Genomic DNA, 20,862 nt, shown 5'->3' on the forward strand with positions numbered 1-20,862 from the left:
CTGAGCTTGAAAGTAGGATCTGAGCACTCTGGAGAAACAGTATTGGATGTGTTTTGATACGACTTGCCTGTGAGGTAGCGTGTTCACTTTTGCTGTCTTGACAGGCTGTGTGCCCAGAGGAGGTACTTCTTTGAAGTGATCCACAAGCAGAACGGCAGAGGGACAGACCACGTGGAGGTGGCAGTGAGTAGTTAAGACTAAACAATGTCATAAATATCTTCTCCCTCTCTCTCTCCTCTTCACTGGTGGCACCTCTCACATCACGTTTGTGCTCAGTGTGTGTGCGTGCGTGCGTGTGGTGGAAAAAACATAATTTTTATTATTTGTTTTTCACACAGTGGCAACTGCTGGACGAAGGCTTTAGGTTCACGGTCATTGAATCCAAGCACATCTCCCTCTACGTTAGTAAGTACACACAGACCTGCGCAACGGTGTGAATCCTCTTTAGAATCAAGACGGTCGGTGCAATTTCTGTCTTACAGTGTCATTATCCAGGAATGTTGGCATTTACTCCTACTGTATGCTACCAGGAAAAACTGGGTGAGGTGACTCACTTTAAGTTACACCCACCCACCGACTGCCACTTGCAAGTACCAGTACATTCTAATGCAGTGGGTCCCAACCTTTTTGGTCGTTTGTACCCCTTGAGCTATTTTGCCTAATGGTACCCCCTCACTCAGGCGAGTTGACAATTCTCTTAAATGCGTTCTATTAAACTCTTAGTATTTAACACAACTGATTATTAAATGAGTGAACAATTTTTTTTTTGTCAAATTCTTATTGATTTAGATTTTCCAACATAAGAAAGAAAGAAAAGTACAAAAACCACAAACATCTATAAAAAACATACACATACACATACACATACATATACATATACACATACACATATAGATTCATTCAGAACATATCCCCCCTCCCCGCAGGACCCCCTCACCCACAAACCCACAACGATATCAGTTGGCAGTATTATTATGTATATATATATATATGTGTGTTTTTCAGCATGTACAAAACTCAATCATCACATAACTTATGAACAGATCATATTGACATAGGCAGAATTAACAAGTGAACAGTCCCTACCACAAAGTAAAGAAGAGATAAATGCAACCTACCTATCATGGTGATGACCATGGTCCCCACGCATGGCTTCAATAAATGCAGTCCATGCTGTAATAGTTTTTCCGTCATGTCATAATCCGCCTAGGGCAGTGTTTCTCAAACACTGGCACAAACACACATACCCCTGGTTGGGAAACACTGTTCTAATGCACTGTGCTTTCATTCCACAGATGAGTCTGCCTTGTCCATTAGTGATGTCACTCACATACCACAGACGGCTGCCAGCCACGCGCACGTCGCCAGACAACAGCCCAACAGTGTCATGGTGGACATGTTGAGAGAAGACCCGCGAGACACCTTCTACAATGGTGACACTTCTCTACGACTGGATACATGTACACTGTATAATGCAACATATCATGCGCGCAAACTAATCTCTCTTGTCTTGATCTGTGTGTGTGTGGCGTGTTTGTGTGCGCACAGTGCCTTTGATAAACAGCAGATACCTACAGGGGGTTTTGCCAGACTGCTCCTACAAGCCCAGCTATATTATCAAAGGCTTCCCTCTGCTCCGTTACCAGGGACTGCAGTTTGTAAGTTGTTTAAATGTCCAAATATCTGACTTTACTTCAATTCTAAATCCTCATGGCTGTGTACATTGTGGTGGTGTACTTTTGTCATCTCAACTCTGTGCACACCTGTCTAATGCTCTGTGCACACCTGTCTAACGCTCTGTGCGCACCTGTCTAACGCTCTGTGCACACCTGTCTAACGCTCTGTGCACACCTGTCTAATGCTCTGTGTGCACCTGTCTAACGCTCTGTGCACACCTGTCTAACGCTCTGTGCACACCTGTCTAACGCTCTGTGCACACCTGTCTAATGCTCTGTGCACACCTGTCTAACGCTCTGTGTGCACCTGTCTAACGCTCTGTGCACACCTGTCTAACGCTCTGTGCACACCTGTCTAACGCTCTGTGCACACCTGTCTAATGCTCTGTGCACACCTGTCTAATGCTCTGTGCACACCTGTCTAATGCTCTGTGCACACCTGTCTAATGCTCTGTGCACACCTGTCTAATGCTCTGTGCACACCTGTCTAATGCTCTGTTCACACCTGTCTAATGCTCTGTGCACACCTGTCTAATGCTCTGTGCACACCTGTCTAATGCTCTGTTCACACCTGTCTAATGCTCTGTGCACACCTGTCTAATGCTCTGTGCACACCTGTCTAATGCTCTGTGCACACCTGTCTAATGCTCTGTGCACACCTGTCTAATGCTCTGTTCACACCTGTCTAATGCTCTGTGCACACCTGTCTAATGCTCTGTTCACACCTGTCTAACGCTCTGTGCACACCTGTCTAATGCTCTGTGCACACCTGTCTAACGCTCTGTGCACACCTGTCTAATGCTCTGTGCACACCTGTCTAACGCTCTGTGCACACCTGTCTAACGCTCTGTGCACACCTGTCTAACGCTCTGTGTGCACCTGTCTAATGCTCTGTGCACACCTGTCTAATGCTCTGTGCACACCTGTCTAACGCTCTGTGCACACCTGTCTAACGCTCTGTTCACACCTGTCTAACGCTCTGTGCACACCTGTCTAATGCTCTGTGTGCACCTGTCTAACGCTCTGTGCACACCTGTCTAATGCTCTGTGCACACCTGTCTAATGCTCTGTGCACACCTGTCTAACGCTCTGTGCACACCTGTCTAATGCTCTGTGCACACCTGTCTAATGCTCTGTGCACACCTGTCTAATGCTCTGTGCACACCTGTCTAATGCTCTGTGCACACCTGTCTAATGCTCTGTTCACACCTGTCTAATGCTCTGTGCACACCTGTCTAATGCTCTGTTCACACCTGTCTAACGCTCTGTGCACACCTGTCTAATGCTCTGTGCACACCTGTCTAACGCTCTGTGCACACCTGTCTAATGCTCTGTGCACACCTGTCTAACGCTCTGTGCACACCTGTCTAACGCTCTGTGCACACCTGTCTAACGCTCTGTGTGCACCTGTCTAATGCTCTGTGCACACCTGTCTAATGCTCTGTGCACACCTGTCTAACGCTCTGTGCACACCTGTCTAACGCTCTGTTCACACCTGTCTAACGCTCTGTGCACACCTGTCTAATGCTCTGTGTGCACCTGTCTAACGCTCTGTGCACACCTGTCTAATGCTCTGTGCACACCTGTCTAATGCTCTGTGCACACCTGTCTAACGCTCTGTGCACACCTGTCTAATGCTCTGTGCACACCTGTCTAACGCTCTGTGCACACCTGTCTAATGCTCTGTGCACACCTGTCTAATGCTCTGTGCACACCTGTCTAATGCTCTGTGCACACCTGTCTAATGCTCTGTGCACACCTGTCTAATGCTCTGTGTGCACCTGTCTAATGCTCTGTGCACACCTGTCTAACGCTCTGTGCACACCTGTCTAATGCTCTGTGCACACCTGTCTAATGCTCTGTGCACACCTGTCTAACACTCTGTTCACACCTGTCTAATGCTATGTGCACACCTGTCTAATGCTCTGTGCACACCTGTCTAATGCTCTGTGCACACCTGTCTAATGCTCTGTGCGCACCTGTCTAATGCTCTGTGCGCACCTGTCTAATGCTCTGTGCGCACCTGTCTAACGCTCTGTGCACACCTGTCTAATGCTCTGTGCACACCTGTCTAATGCTCTGTGCACACCTGTCTAATGCTCTGTTCACACCTGTCTAATGCTCTGTGCGCACCTGTCTAATGCTCTGTGCACACCTGTCTAACGCTCTGTGCACACCTGTCTAACGCTCTGTTCACACCTGTCTAACGCTCTGTGCACACCTGTCTAACGCTCTGTGCACACCTGTCTAACGCTCTGTGCACACCTGTCTAATGCTCTGTGTGCACCTGTCTAACACTCTGTTCACACCTGTCTAACGCTCTGTGCACACCTGTCTAACACTCTGTTCACACCTGTCTAACACTCTGTGCACACCTGTCTAACGCTCTGTTCACACCTGTCTAACGCTCTGTGCACACCTGTCTAATGCTCTGTGCACACCTGTCTAATGCTCTGTGTGCACCTGTCTAATGCTCTGTGCACACCTGTCTAACGCTCTGTGCACACCTGTCTAATGCTCTGTGCACACCTGTCTAATGCTCTGTGCACACCTGTCTAATGCTCTGTGCACACCTGTCTAATGCTCTGTGCACACCTGTCTAATGCTCTGTGCACACCTGTCTAATGCTCTGTGCACACCTGTCTAATGCTCTGTTCACACCTGTCTAACGCTCTGTGCGCACCTGTCTAACGCTCTGTGCACACCTGTCTAATGCTCTGTTCACACCTGTCTAATGCTCTGTGCACACCTGTCTAATGCTCTGTTCACACCTGTCTAATGCTCTGTGCACACCTGTCTAATGCTCTGTTCACACCTGTCTAATGCTCTGTGTGCACCTGTCTAATGCTCTGTGCACACCTGTCTAACGCTCTGTGCACACCTGTCTAATGCTCTGTGCACACCTGTCTAATGCTCTGTGCACACCTGTCTAATGCTCTGTGCACACCTGTCTAATGCTCTGTGCACACCTGTCTAACGCTCTGTGCACACCTGTCTAATGCTCTGTGCACACCTGTCTAATGCTCTGTTCACACCTGTCTAATGCTCTGTTCACACCTGTCTAACGCTCTGTTCACACCTGTCTAACGCTCTGTGCACACCTGTCTAATTCTGGCAGGGAGGAATAGCTCATATTACACAGTATCTAATGAGTCATGGCTCATGCCCTCATAGCTTTAACAGCATCAAATTAAATTTCTTCTCCCTAGGTTCACATGTCCTACATCTACCCCAATGACTACACCCGGCTCACACACATGGAGACCGAGAATAGCTGCTTCTACCATGAGAGCCCCTTCTACCTGCAGAGGTGAGGGTGAAAGCATGAGAGGAAAAACACAGCACATGTAGATATAGAGAGAGAAGAAAACACAGCACATATAGATATATAGAGAGGAGAGGATGGGACAAAAACACAAAACGTCATCATTCAACCGCTAGTTGGCAATAGAGAGCAGGGATTTTCACACAAGATCCAGAAAACCCGAAAACAAAGATTATGCAGTGCGATAACATGATTATGTACAGTATGTGTCCCATTATAAGATCACCGTGAATATTAACAGCTGAAAAAAGTGAGTTCCAGCGTGTCCTATCCCTTAATATGATGCACTATAGAGTACCACATGGATGACGTATTGTTGTAGGTTTAACCAGAAATCGCCACCATGTTGGTTCGTCAGGAGAAAAGTCTATGGGGTTTTAGAATGGGGATTTCACTTAAATGCATCAAATAAGGTCTGTTATGCCTTTTCGTTATGCCTATTCGTTTTTTTACGTTCCATAAGGCATAAAAGTTATTCACGTTTGTGAAGATTATCCTGCTGAACCCAAATTCACGCTCCCACAAACTTTAAATATAAAAATAAAAACTATAAAAATACTACAGTATGGTGACTTGAATCAGTGGAGAAATGTCTCTTTGCCTGTAACCACCTTGAACCTGGGCACTTCATTCATTGGTCAAACTGCTGCTGTAGAAGTTTTTGTTTCTTGTTTTACAGAAGAAGAAGAACCGGACGGACAAACCCGTCTTTATTTGTGACACGACACCCGTTACAACACACACACACACACACACACTCATGCTGACGGTGGCCGGTGAAATAATAGTCTCTGCTCATTTTGACGCAGACATTGCATGCCCTTCCTCCGGGGGGGCAGCCAGGAGCAGTGGGCAGCTATAGCATACAGCGCCCAGGGACCATCTTCTGCCGTCGTCGCTGGTCAGGTGGCGATCTTCTTGCATGTTTTTAGTGGGGGTTCATACATTGGGATGAAACCACAGGGGAGCACAGTGAGAACATGCAAACACCACACAGAAAGGCCCATTCACTAGATAACCCACCTGGGCACCATAGGCACTTGAGGACATGGGGGGGGGGGGGGGGGGGGACCACGCGCTCAGCACCCAGGCGGGAATCGAACCCAGGACCTTCTTGATGTGAGGCAACAGCACTACCACTGCGCCATCGTGCCCATGTTCATCTTAGAAAATCCAGATTCCCATCGATATGTGGAAGCAAACATGGTGATGTAAAATACTTGAATAAAGATTCTGGAGTCAGAGGTTTGGTCTCAGATTAATATATTGTAGCTTGCAAGCGGAGGAATGCAGAGTGTAGCTTAAGGCTGATACAATGTTTCATCAACGGGCCAAGACGGAGGCCAGGGCTTAAATACAGTCAAAAGATAGGAGCCGTTATCTTAGTACTGCTGAATAAGGATGGCGCCAATGAAAGATAATGACACAATCATGTATGGTGTTTTTTCAAAGAGTACAATACAGACAAGATAAAGACATGCACTTATTAGGACGTTGTGTTCTGGAGTATCAGTCTCATTGCAAGCAAAGACCTGGGGTCGCGGGGTCACGGGAGACGAGAGATTGGTGCCAGGTCATAGATTGGGCCGGATTGAAGAGAGTAGGGCAAGGGCAGCTGTGTCATTTTTATACTTTATACGGGTGAGTTTGCCAGATAGTTAGATCATGTTTTAGTTAATAAGTTAAAATTCACAACACGTGGTGAGCACACGAATGGCGGCTTTCTGAAGGTGGAGAACATCTGCCGCAGTAAGGCGATCGCGTGATGACGTGACGTGCAGGTTTTATCCGCTCAAGTTGAACTATTTTCATTCCTTTGCGCAACCAGCAAAAAACTGCGGCAAAATCTGCGATCCACCACACAGCCGGCGGTGAGCGTAGAATCTGCACCCTTCCATAGTGTAGGAAATAGTGGCATTTTGAGCCAATGGGCACGCGACGCACGCACACACACACACACACACACACACACACACATGCGGCTCTGTGAAATAAAAAAAATCAAGATTGTTTAGAACTTGCACTCTGCAACGTGTGTCACACATGTGTAAATGCACATTCGATCACATTACACGTCGGGACACTAATGTGACACAATGTCTGGTCTGGAATGATTTGTAGCAGAGCCGTATAATAGAAGAGTTCCGACATCTCCATTCACTCCCAATGGACCAGTTTTTTTCCAGGAAGTAGAAAGTGGAACTCTTGAGTAAAAGAAAAAGCAGCACTGTCGAGTTGCAGCAAAATAGACAGTTTGTGTTGTACTTTGAAAGGGTTTTTCATCCCTTGAATCAAATTGTACATTATCAGCTTTATTTTAGCATGCAAAACTAGCGCGAGACCCATTCCTGGCTGTTCATTGGCTAATGAGTCTCGCATTTTTGGTCCTCCGCTGACGCCACTCTCTTACTAGAGGACACTAATTTGTAGTTCGGTCCGGAGTTTTCGAAGCCCTGCACTGTACTGTAAAGGCAGAGGTAGATGTGCAATATCGCCATCAGAGGGTGCTGTGCCTGCTAATTGAATGAGGATCTGTGTTTTTTCTTTGTTTGTTTTTTGTTTTAATCACCCCTAGGTTTGAAGCTCATTTTATGACATTAGACTGATTTATGATTCTAAAGTAACCTCAGACTAAATGACAAACAGACAAAATAACTATTGTGTTCTATCGTGTTCTGATGTTGTTTTATTCTGTGTCTCAGATTTGGCTTCTCTAGATACATGAAACTGGACCGTCCAGATGAGGAGGAGAGAAGGGACAGTGCCAGAGGTAGGCAAAACACCAACAAGCCTCTCTTCTTTCTTTAAAGTCCTAAAGATAAATTTTATTGGTAGCCTGTGTCTCACTCTCTCTCTCTCTCTCTCTCTCCTCGTTAGATTTTAGTTTCCAGCGGAGAAAAGTCATCATAGATGGGGAGAGGAATAACGGCCTTTTCCAAGACTATGGAGACGACTACGACGATTATGCTCAGAGACGCAGACGCAAACTCTTCTCCTTAGACACGCAAAGAATTGCGAGCTCGCTGAAGAACACTTCTGCCACAGGTCTGCACAGAGAGGGAAGGAAGAGGAGACGAAGGAAAGCAGTTGTCTTACAGCCTCAACCAGAGATGGAGAAGCCAGCAGCACTTCAGCAGTCGGTGCCAGTCTTCGAGCGTCACGGACTCCAGCAACAGAACCCAGCAGAGTTGAAAGTAGAGAGCCCGGTGAAACAAGTTCAGATCAAACCAACACAAAGGCTAAGAATCGCCAAGAGAAAGAAGCTCAAATCAGTAAAGGCAGACATGAGGCCAGGACAGAGAAATCCACCCGTACCGATGCAGAGAGAGCAGCCTGGAGCAACGGAGAAGCTGGTCGGCCCCTCACATCGTCCTCAGGTGGATTATACATATCGTCGTTTACAGAAGCCTCTAAAAAAAAACAAAGACAACCAAGTCCAGAGGCTCAAGAACTTTCAGCCTCCACCCCTCGACAGAAATATCCCTATATCCGTAAAACCTACAGTTGCCCAGCAGTGGAGGTATGTAGCCCGTACTGTGAAGGTCCAGATGGCCGTCACCAGTTCACAGGTAGACATTGAAATCCCCTTAGCGAAGGTGAACAAGATGGACACGGTTACCAAGAGCCGTAGGGAGAGGGAGATAGAGGGGAATATGCCTTTACAACAGGATATAGACAGCGCTATCCGTAGAGCTAGGATGACCACTAGGGCTAAAATGGCCAGAGGTTCGCTCGATACAAGAGGAGACGAGGACCAGATGGGAGAGGAAGAGGAGGCTGAGCGAAGGAGCGAGAACAGGGAGAGTGAGCGAGACTCTTTGTGGGGACAGGTAGGAGACTCTGAAGGTGGCGATGAGGAGGAGGAGACGGCCTACGAACTCTCCCCTGCTCCGGGTCCAGTCGACCCTGAGGTCAACTGGGGCCAAACGTTCCAGGTGAACCAGCTGGACCTCCAGGTGCTGCGCTCAGACTGGATAGACCTGCGCTGTAACGTCTCCGGCAACCTCATCCTCCGTCCCAGTGATGCTCAGCCCATGGTTCAGGCTTTCATGGACAAACTCAACCACAGGAACAGCCAGTAAGTGTGTGTTCTTGTGTGTGTGCTGAAGCAGCCAGTAAGTGTGTGTTCTTGTGTGTGTGCTGACACAGCCAGTAAGTGTGTGTTCTTGTGCGTGTGCTGCTGTGTATATCATGCCTGTGCACCGGGCCCGGCGCCACGAGGGGGCAAAAGGCGGCTTTGCACCCTCAGTTAAATTTTCTGCCCCCTCGCTTAATTTTTTTTTTTTTTTTTTTAAGAATAGTTCATCTATAAAGGCCAGTTAGGCAATGTTTGTACCTGACATGTTTCGGCTGCTGTTTCTGCAGTCTTCATCAAATTTGATCAGTTTAAGTTGATGTAGGCTACCCCCTATAAACATAGCTCTGTTGTTTCAGAATTGGCAGGGAAGCGCTATTTGCTGTGCTTTGGTTGTCACAAGGTGTCAGAGATGTAGCTATTTATTAAATTTGAACCTCACTGCATGTTGTAGTGATCATGACGTGATTAAAACACACACACACACACACACACACACACACACACAGAGAGAGAGAGAGAAATCAGCTGCACCCAAGCACAAAGCATGCCATGAGCAGAAAGATGGAGACAACGCATCTGATCACTTTATTTCTTTAATTTAATGAACCTGGCACTGACTGGCTATTATTTTGTTTACCATAGTTTTTTGTCGATCTTTGCAGCAATTCTTTATTCTATGAGTTTTCATATAGACATATATGTTCAGAGTGCTCCAGACAGGTCCCGCATTTCACGTTATGCAAAGCTCAGCTCTATTAATGCCTTAATCTGCTGCTGTGAAATAAATGTTTTATTTGATTTTGAATAGTAGTCTTTCTTGTGTTGTTATTGCGCTTTTCAGAGGTTATTATGGTTAAAAAGTCCAGAAATAGGCATAGCGGGTATATAACCTATGTTTTACGATATAAAAATATCATATAAAAAAAAAATCAGCCCCCTCCCCAGTTATAACAGCCCCCTAAGTCATTTCATCCTGGCGCCGGCCCTGCTGTGCACGTCACCTGAATTGTGATAAGCATTCATGAAAGAACAAAGAGAAAACAGAATTAAAGAGTTGTGTGTCATAGTTAGAGATCCACAATAAATAAATAAAAGACTCAATAACTCATAACTCATTGTGTCAGTAATGCACATTGGAATATACCAACTATCTTGAGAGGTTTTTGACTGATTGATCATTTCCATGCAGTATCAGCGTTTCAGCATTTTGGAATGAAAACCCCTTTAAACATAATGCCATGTAGATTTTAGAATCATCTGCACACAGCATAATTGTTTCTCAGCAAAGCCATACATGTGTTTGTGACCCGCTGTCTTCTTTCTAGGCGCTTCAGCTTGGTTCGCGTGGTCAATGTGGAGAAGCGTGTGGACGGGGCCCAGGGCAGCCGGTACCTGCTGGAGCTGGAGCTGAAGGATGCGAGCGGCCAGCTGCTGCGCCTGTCACACTACATCTACGCTCTGATCCGCAACAGAAGGCAACACTTCAGGGACTTCAATTTACAACGGTCCGCCCCTCAGCTGGTGCTGTGTAACCCTAAGGGCTTTAGCTGGAACCCCGTTGCCACTGTCCACTTCATAGTGCCAGGTACACACACTTTAACCCAGTGGTTCTCAAATGGGGGTCCGCGGACCCCCAGGGGTCCGTGGCACTTTGCCAGGGCGTCCGCGAAAAGTTTTCAGGTAAAAAAAAAAAAAAAAAAAAAATCTACGTTACTTATTCCTTCTCAAACTACTTCCTACATGGTGCTAGTCTATCAAAATATCTTGGCTGTCATTGATTGTGTTGCATAGTGGTTTTCTGTACTGTTGACAAATTGTGATATTGTAAGGCGCTTTGGACAAAACAAAAGTGTCTGCTAAATGACGTAATGTAATGTAATAAAAAAAATATATATATATATTTTTTTTTGCAAAATCTTCATAGTTCAACGAAAATAGTTTATGCTTTAAATCTAAAATGGTTCATGGATTACATTCTAATAACAAACCTATCAAATTAAAAGTCAAGCACGTTACCGTGGAAACAATTAAGCTTAGCCCAAAATCACAAATCAGAATGAGGGGGTCCCCGGTATATTTTCTATCTTGTAAGGGGTCCTTGGCTGAAAAACATTTGAGAACCTCTGGTTTAACCCATGCTCATCTCAGCCTGGTCCAAAAACACACATTTTAGATGCTCGCCCAGCTGGGAAATACTAATGTCTTGCCTGTCCGTCTGTCTCAGTGAAATGTCTTGTCTGCCCGTCTGTCTCAGTGAAAAACCAGGCTCGCTGGGTGCAACAGCTGATTGTGGACATGGAGGAATTGTACAGAGAGACAGCAGACCCCAACTTCAACCTCATCATCACGGACTACAGCAGCTCTGATATGGACGTGGAGAAGGCTCTGCAAACCTCCACACTCCCCAGGTATTTGTTATTATATATACTGTAGCTATATTTATCATATTTATATAGATATATTTATATAGAGAGAGTGCTGGAGTATTAGTTGTAAATATGTATATTGCTTTCTAAGTTTTCACCTACTTCATGGTGTGTTTTTGTTGTAAGTTATGTTGTGTTCTTGTCATTGATGTAAACTGCTGCTGTAACGCCAGAATTTCCCTCTGGGGATAAATCAAAGATAAAGTACTCCATCTATCTTGTCTTTGCATCACATTTATACTGAATACCTAACATAAAACTAAGCATGTATTTATGTATGTATGTATGTGGGATGTGTCAGGTACAAGTATATGAAGCTGGATGGAAACTTTGAGCGCTCTGCTGGTCTACAGGCTGGAATCGACACTATTACCGTGAGTAACTTACTGCACCGTCGTTCGACAATAAAGCCCGAGAGATGAATTCCTAAACGTTGATGATCATCTTGGCCCTCGTTCTCCCACAGGATGAGCACAGCATAGTGTTTCTGTGTGACCTGCACATCCACTTCCCTCACTCCATCATCGACACCATCAGGAAGCACTGTGTGGAGGGATACATGGCCTTCGCCCCCATAGTCATGAGGCTGGACTGTGGGGCCACGCCCTCAGACCCCCGAGGTGTGCGCATACACTTATTGCATATTTATATTTATATTATATTTAACGGACAGCAGGGAGCCACATTCACCTTCGGTGTTTTTTATTTTTTATGTAGCTCATGGTTCCCGTAGGCATTCAAAATCATTGAAAGTTTTGTGGATTTGATCCAAATAAAATAACGGCATAACAGTTTTTGGAAAATGAATTTATTGTCTTTCAAGTACTTTATTTTATTTTTCAATTAAATACAGCACCCAAATTCATCAATGTGGATTAGCTTGTGTTCCTCTCTTTGTCCCAAGATCAGCACATCCTGAGGAAAACCTTATGATGACTTATTTGATTTAATATAGACGGTTTTCACAGAATTGTGTTGCTAGGGAACAGTTTGGAACCTAGCTTATGTCCTGTCGGTTACTAGCAAACACTGCGACAGGAAGTAAGCTGGGGGGCAATTTCGATTGTTTATGTCGTCAAGTTGAAACCGTCTATAGCTGCAGTTTTTAAACAAATTCTTTTACCAGGATTTCTTGTCTTTTGAGTCAGTGAAATCGGAAAAGTCCTTGAATTTGATCTCCAAGTGAGTGTGGGAGCCCTGTAAGGAGAGATCCCCGATTAGACAGATAGTGGGAGTTGATCCTAGGCTACCATTTGTGTCAGAGGTGTCAGTGTCTCTTCTGTTGTACTGGCATAATCACAATGTAAAAGCAGCTCATTACCTGCAACCACACACACACCACGACATATTATCTCCTGTAGCATCTGATCATGCCAAGATGTAATCAGTAGAATGGGATTTTCCTCATATTGCTATCGCATATTCAAAACCAGATATGGACAAGGTTTAGGTCCGCATTGTGATCAGAACTCTGCATATTCTGGACCCCATCCAACTGCAGAACAATCATTTTCCCACCGAGTGTGGACATACGATACAATGTCGTATAAAATCTGATCTTTAGAATCAGATGGCAAGAATTCAGGTTGAAATCACACATGTAACCCGGAGCCTCTATGTTGCAGGTTACTGGGAGGTCAATGGTTTTGGCCTGCTGGGGATGTATAAGTCGGATCTGGACGCAGTGGGAGGAATGAACACCAGGGAATTCAAAAACAGCTGGGGAGGAGAAGACTGGGAGCTGCTGGACAGGTGCCTTCTCTCTTTTCTCAATTTCATATGTCGGATAGACCTTTGTTGTATATATTTATTTTCTCCGTTAGTCGCTTTTGCTCGCTTCTAACTTTAAAGGAAACAATCACCCGGCGTAAAACATTTCAATAATGTGGAGAAACGGCTGCCGGCGATGCACCTTGCATTACTGGGCACATTACAGTATGTTGTTTTTGCCTTATTTTGGTGTCAGTCCTTCAGAATCCAAGAACAAGGGCTTCTTTGTAGACTCACCATTTTGCACTGACAGTCATAAAGGCACAAATCTATAATAAAAGAGAGAGAGAGATACCAACTTCTCCTCTGCCAGCAGCCGCAATAATCCATAATGCAGCAGAGCCACAAAATGTGTTGCATTTTGAACAAGAGGTGTGACTCTCACCTTTCCTCCACTGGAAAAATGGGCTCTCTTGCTGTTTGTTATTGTTCTCTCCATCTAGATGTGCTGAATGCAGCAAGTTCAGGCACATACTCTCTGGGAGTTGTCAGAAGGCATTCTAGGAAATGTAGAAAATCACCTACCGAACTAGAGGTAGATGAGCCAGGTTGTAGAGGAAATGGGCACACCAGAAGAGTCAATTTTTTACACATTTCAAATCAACATCTGAAATGCATTCATCATCACAGATTGGTGATATATAACGGTGTAAATGCATCTGAGGGTGAAATTACATCACTGATCACCTGTGTCGCTCTCCACTGCTCTGCTCCAGGATCCTGCAGTCTGGCCTGGAAGTGGAGAGGATCTATTTGAGGAACTTCTTCCACTACTTCCACTCCAAACGTGGCATGTGGAACCGACGCACGGCCCCCAAACAGGAACCCAGTGACCTCGCGTAGCCGTGACGTCGCCACAGCCAGAACCACGGCAACCAGAGCACTTTAAGCCCCGCCCACGATTCCTGCTTCCCGATAATAATAACCTGCTGACTGACTGAGAGGGTATGACCGTAAGAAATTCTGACACTCCAACTCTCTGAAACGGCAGCTCCTTTACAAGTGGCGATAGTGGAGTTCACCGCTAAGGAGATACTACTGAATCTGCTATGCTGAACTTAATTCACACTGGATGGACTACTGACTACTATAAGGGTACTGGCAAGACCTTTGCCATTGATATGATCATGTATATCTGCAGATACTACTGCGAACCATGTTGCTGACTGAAGCTGTGCTGATCTGCACTAGCCGCTGCACGAACTGACGAGATCCAAAGAAACATTGAGGGCAAAAGAAATGTCTGCAAAAACTTTTGTTAGTTGACAGTACTTGCATGCATGCATACACACACACTCCCAAGACTGCACACACAATCTCTTGATACGTCTCTAAAAGGGTCAGAGGAGTCTTGCCCAAATACATCGAGTAACTGGACATGTTTGATTTGTTTTTGACATCATGGAAAAAAATGCTAGACTGTTGGGTGCACATTGTGTCTGGCAGGCACAGCCTTACTCCGTCATATTGTTGATGATGGAAACTTTTATATTTATTACACCAAGATTCATAGGGGTTTTCATTTGGTGTCTGATGTTTTTATGACATGATAAAACCAAGAAAAATCACGATAAAAAGAAAGTACAGTATATCTCGGTTCACCAATTGAGAGGCTTCTCTCTCTATTTGTCCTCGCATTGCAGCTGAAAATTCTATGTGCCTTCTATGACTCGTATTCAGGTACTGGGGCTGTGAGATGAAGGTGTTTCACCCCCTCACAACATGTACGATTGTGAATGTAATTGGTCCGGAAACACCGCTGAGATTAAATCGGTAGTAAGCCTCAATCTGGATAAAATAATCAAATATTTCAGTGGTTTTCATGTATGACTTTCCAGGGATATGAAATCCATGTCTTTGCTAATTAATGTCATGTGTAATCAGACACAGATATGCACTGTTGCCTCAAAATACTAAAATGGATTTAGAAATGTATGTATTTTAAGTTGTCCTCCCATCGATGTGGTGTGAGATATGCCCAGCACATCGCAGACATTGGCATATATTTTTTTTTTATCATTCAAAAGAAGTACGGTAATTTTTTCTTTATGAAAGTTCGAAAAGGTGAGAATCCTTAATGTGCCTGTGGAAAGGCTTTTTCCCCATTTTAAAATAGATTTGTTCTCCTCACATTACTGAAATTCTTATGCATATTATTTACACTCTGTGGCCTCTGGTGGTAGTGGCGGCAATCATTGGCCATTACCCTAAAGCTTAATGCATGTCCATGCAAGCATTTGGATAGCATTTGGATATTGTGCCTTGTCATAGTTTGATACAGTGTATCAGAACACTCAGACTGTAGGATCAGAGAGACACTATGCTTCAGTCACTCTCGTCTTTGCACTCTTATCCAGTGAGCCAATAAGATTTGACCCCTAGGAAATCATTGGTTTTACTGTAGCTTCTGAAGTTTCCCATTCCAACAGTAGGACATACTGTTCTGGCTGTCAACAAATAGCATTATGTTAATAGCAGTGAATGAAATGAGATCTTGTATATTTATCAAATTGTTATTATTATTATTATTTAAGACAAGACTAATGGCAGCTTTTTCCAATTACCGTATTCACATTCCGGTCTAAAGAATTTAGTGCTTTTTCTAATTGTTTTCTAGAAGTTTTCTAAAAGTTGAAGCATGTTCAGTTGTCATTGAAGGCAGAAAAACACTAAACAATTTTGGTCCGATCCAAAAATTTGACATCAGCACTGCCAATTCAAGTTTATTAGGCAGGTTAGAAAGGAACGTGCTCTGTTTCTAGTTGACCATAAAGCGAGCACAAACCAAACCTCTGATGTGTACAGTAGCCTGTGGCCCATCAGTAAGGTTTTCCTTCACACTGATTTGAGAAAAGTCCACTGAGTGCTGATTGGTGGAAACTGCCAAAGGTTGTGTAGTGTTTCTCTCTCTCTCTCTCTCTCTCTCTCTCTCTCTCTCTCTCTCTCTCTCTCTCTCTCTCTGTTTTCATTGTACCAAAGCATTCGGGCATCTGCAATCTTAATTGACTCATGACATGTAGAAGGAGCAAGTCTTTGGATGTTCTTTGTATTTATTGTGCTGTAGTGCTGTCTGGCCTTGTCTCTGGAAGCATTTCAAAAGATGATGCAGAGCTTTTGCAGGGAAGGTCGTGTGCCTTGTTATTTTTGTAAGCTAGTGGTCTAGCCTCTGTGGTTTAGTCAAAATGTTCTGTGCTCTCTTTCTCAACGTGCTCTCCATCTCTCACTCAGTTCATTAGATATACATCATCCCTCGCTTCATGTTGGGGGTATGACTCTCTGCCTCATCTTTACCTCATCCCTCTCTTCATGTTGGGGGTATGACTCTCTGCCTTTACCTCATCCCTCTCTTCATGTTGGGGGTATGAGTCTCTGCCTCATCTTTACCTCATCCCTCTCTTCATGTTGGGGGTATGACTCTGCCTCTGCCTCATCTTTACCTCATCCCTCTCTTCATGTTGGGGGTATGACTCTCTGCCTCATCTTTACCTCATCCCTCTCTTCATGTTGGGGGTATGACTCTGCCTCTGCCTCATCTTTACCTCATCCCTCTCTTCATGTTGGGGGTATGACTCTCTGCCTCATCTTTACCTCATCCCTCTCTTCGTGTTGCAGGTATGACTCTCTGCCTCATCTTTACCTCATCCCTCTCTTCATGTTGGGGGTATGACTCTCTGCCTCATCTTTACCTCATCCCTCTCGTCATGTTGGGGGTATGACTCTCTGCCTCATCTTTACCTCATCCCTCTCTTCATGTTGGGGGTATGACTCTCTGCCTCATCTTTACCTCATCCCTCTCTTCATGTTGGGGGTATGACTCTGCCTCTGCCTCATCTTTACCTCATCCCTCTCTTCATGTTGGGGGTATGACTCTCTGCCTCATCTTTACCTCATCCCTCTCTTCATGTTGGGGGTATGACTCTCTGCCCCATCTTTACCTCATCCCTCTCTTCATGTTGGGGGTATGACTCTCTGCCTCTGCCTCATCTTTACCTCATCCCTCTCTCCATGTTGGGGGTATGACTCTGCCTCATCTTTACCTCATCCCTCTCTCCATGTTGGGGGTATGACTCTGCCTCATCTTTACCTCATCCCTCTCGTCATGTTGGGGGTATGACTCTCTGCCTCGTCTTTCGGGTTCACGAGTCTCTTCTCTCAGGGAAAGGTTTTTCCAGCTCTGCTGCCTTGATAAATCTGAGGAATAAATTGCTCCTAAAACGTTTCTCTTGCCTTTATATATTTTTTCTATTACATCCTGTATACTTTTTTCAAAATTGTCATGTTGTCGAAGTTGTTATAGAGTTGTTGTAAAGTTGCAAAACATTACCTTTATGTCTATTTTTTTAATACTCAATATTTCAGATAAATATTACAAGGATGATCTGTTTTGACTATTCATTTCATGGCCAAGGTCTCTGAATAACTATTGGAAATCAAATGCACAACTGTGAGAAATAAGGTTATGAGAAATTAGGTTATTACAGGAAACATTTTGTCAATGATAACAATTACCGGTGATGTTGTGAGAAGCAGCTTTGCGTGTGTGAAATGCATATGTGTGTGTGTGTGTGTTATTTTTCTACAGCAGAGTTCTAATCTGTGGGGATCTTTCCAGTCACTCGGGGCATATTGCTCCACGTTTCACCATTCACCTTGCACAAAGTCCTGAGAGCGTACAAAGAGCGTCTTGTAGCTCTCCTCCACACAATCCACGATGCTGTCATCGATCCAGGAACAAAGGCACGCCTGTGGATACGTGTTCTCTGTCCAGGCGCCAGGGTAACAGCTGAGAGTCAGCTGTCAGACCCACAGTATGCACCAGTCATTCCCAAGGACTGGGTCGGCACCCACAGGTGGGCCCGCGAGGGATTTGATTTGGGTCACCAAATAAATTTGCTGAATTTCCTCTTTAGTCGTATTTAAAATGTGTATATTGTTTTACAAGAAAGAAGCGAGAGCCTGTTAACTCCGCCTAAAATGCACTTATTTCGTCTCAAAGTTATATCTTATATTTAACATATTAGATGCATAAAGTTGTGATTCATCAAACGGATATCTCTTTGAAATGGCTGGTTTACATTTTCAAGATCATTTATAAGGTAATCTGGAAATGGCAGTAAAAATGGTCAGGAAGGTTCATTTATGCACACTTCACTCTTCTCCCGATTCATAGATGAGGCCTATTGTGAATTGAGTCGTGATGGTTTGTCATCTTTAAAAAGTGGCTACCCAGAAAAACAGTTTGGGATCCACTATACACAGGTACCACACTTCATTCATGGCCTAGCACAGCAGCCTCAGAGCAACACACACACATACACACACACACACACAGCAGAAACATGGCCACCTGCAATACAGCTTCATATTAGATAAAGTACAACTTCTCTGGGCGAAATTCCCTCAGTGATAAAAAGGGTTATAATATCGCATCCCGATTGAACTATTTCATCTCATTGATCTTTTCTGCGTGCGAAGAAGAAATCTAAGCATCGTGTGTACATACAGTACAGGCAGCCTTAGGTGTACTGTACTTATGTGTACTGTACTTCCCCCTAAGCATCGTGTGTACATACAGTACAGCCTTATGTGTACTGTACTTATGTGTACTTATGTGTACTGTACTTCCCCTTTGTCCTGTTGGCCCAAGCTGCACTGAGATGTTGTGATTACTTTGCAACCCTGAAGGTGAAACATAATAAATTACAACTGAAAAGAAAAACAATGTCAGGAAAGGTACACTTCAATCCAAAAGAAATGACGTACCGAAACTGCACAGAAACCAGTACAAATTGCATGTCACAAATGAATGAGGTATATTTCCTGATTTGAGTTTCCTCTTTTTGGTCAGTCCTGTGAAGGGACTTCATGTTGTGATGTAGGATTTGGGCACAGCTCTTCTGAGACTTAAGGATCGGTGTATCCTACATTGTGTAGTCCCCCTGTAGGCTGGGAATTGAACTCGCAACCTCCGGCATGGAAGGAGGACACTCTAGCACGGAGGCTAAAGAACCCAGCGTCTCTCTCGGGGAGAGAGTTTTTTTGACTGGCTGCACAGCAGCACGAGCTGCTGGCTATACCGTTACAAGCTGCTGATTGTTTTCAAGTTCATACAGAGGGCCGATCCTGATCCTCCACACAGGCTCTGGCTGAGCAGCTTTGAATGGTGTTGAAACGTGCTCCGCACGGTTAGAGTGACAGCTTGACTGTAGCCGTGTATTCAGGCACATACATGTTTATAGAGAGGCAACACTTGTCACATTCTTTAAAGGTTTCTCACTCCATCCCGTCAGTCAACCTTCACCTCACAGCCATGCCCTGATGTCATGCTCCAAGGACAGCTATACTGGTGTGTGTGTGTGTGCGTGTGTGTGTGTGTGTGTGTGTGTGTGTGTGTGTGTGTGTGTGTGTGTGTGTGTGGGGGGGGGGGGGGTGTTCATTGTTTATTACTGGAGACGAGAGGAATTAATTCCAGTGAAGAATAAAGGCTAAGAATATCCACTCTGACAGTAAAACTGTCTCTGTCTTGTCACATTAAGCAGCTGCTTTTCCTGTACACTATTTGGCTGCCATGCTATTAGCAGTGGTCAGCAGATTCAGATTTGATATATTGTACAGTCAGTGAGTAAAGCAAGAGTTGGGAAGAGATTTATTATTTACAAATGCATTTTATTCTTACACATAGCAGCACCACTAGGCAGTAATACATATCTTGTTGTTGGTTTTTGTTTTGTTTTTTAATTAAAAAAAGGACTACTTGAGAAAACAATAAAAACTGCAGTGACTTGAAATACTTTCCAACGATTCATTGCACTAAACTCCTTATAATAATTTCATTTATTTTATATAGCGCTTTTCAATTACCCAAAGATGCTGACAATAATATTGTTACTTCTCTCAAAAGGTAATTTAATTACTTTAAAGTTACCAGTTACTTCAAAGTAATTAGTTACTAGGGAAAGTAACTTTTGCGTTACTTTTAAAAGTCCGCTTGGATTGTTATTAATGCACACATTATGTTAGTGTTGCTGTGCCACAGTGTGGCATTGAACATTCGCTTATTGGGGAGGCTTATAGCCTATCAAGGTCCTTAGCCTCTGGGGCTCTGGCTGCAGCTCTCTCCCCGGACTAGGTCTGAGGATCAGAAACTGGGTAATCCTCTGAAGTTGTCTGTTATTTTCATGTCCTAAAGTAACTAGTAACTAGCCCAGTTACTATTTTAGTAACTGTAACTGAGTTACTGAATTTGAAAAAGTAATTAGTTAGATTACTAGTTACTGAAAAAGGTAGTTAAGTTACAGTAACTAGTTACTTAGTAACTAGTTACTCCCAACACTGCAAATAACAATGAACACGTCACTCAGGGATATATGGAAACAGAGGAGGGAGGGAGTGTCTGGAAGGGACAGGGTCCAGACAGAAGAGAGGGACGGGGAAAGGAGGGGGGGGGCGGCAAGGTTGGAGGAGGTGGTTAAGGGTAGGAGAGGTTGCATGCTTCCATATATTCCACCTCTAACCTCGATCAAGCCTCAATCAAGTCTCCCTGCAAATACATATGTTCCTCTTGCTCTCTGTCGTCTGGGGTTTTTT

At 44.4% G+C, this 20,862-nt stretch overlaps 1 protein-coding gene across 1 annotated transcript in view; it reads left to right on the top strand.

Annotated features, from left to right (window-relative positions):
- Positions 1–14,411, top strand: part of b4galnt3b (beta-1,4-N-acetyl-galactosaminyl transferase 3b) — a gene marked incomplete at its 5' end in the record, with an annotated part of 27,887 nt that extends 13,476 nt beyond the window's left edge. The window contains 13 exons of the mRNA XM_083654810.1: positions 105–183; positions 339–405; positions 1,296–1,433; positions 1,549–1,658; positions 4,886–4,986; positions 7,704–7,771; positions 7,879–9,079; positions 10,405–10,664; positions 11,334–11,487; positions 11,807–11,879; positions 11,972–12,125; positions 13,131–13,257; positions 13,992–14,411. Of these exons, the coding sequence (XP_083510936.1) occupies positions 105–183; positions 339–405; positions 1,296–1,433; positions 1,549–1,658; positions 4,886–4,986; positions 7,704–7,771; positions 7,879–9,079; positions 10,405–10,664; positions 11,334–11,487; positions 11,807–11,879; positions 11,972–12,125; positions 13,131–13,257; positions 13,992–14,118 (2,659 nt within the window). The 3' untranslated portion in view covers positions 14,119–14,411. The remainder of the gene's footprint in view (positions 1–104; positions 184–338; positions 406–1,295; positions 1,434–1,548; positions 1,659–4,885; positions 4,987–7,703; positions 7,772–7,878; positions 9,080–10,404; positions 10,665–11,333; positions 11,488–11,806; positions 11,880–11,971; positions 12,126–13,130; positions 13,258–13,991) is intronic.
- Between the last annotated feature and the right edge of the window lie 6,451 nt (positions 14,412–20,862).

The sequence above is a fragment of the Poromitra crassiceps genome (assembly GCF_964638095.1).
Source record: "Poromitra crassiceps genome assembly, chromosome: 18".
Taxonomy (NCBI): Eukaryota; Metazoa; Chordata; class Actinopteri; order Beryciformes; family Melamphaidae; genus Poromitra; species Poromitra crassiceps.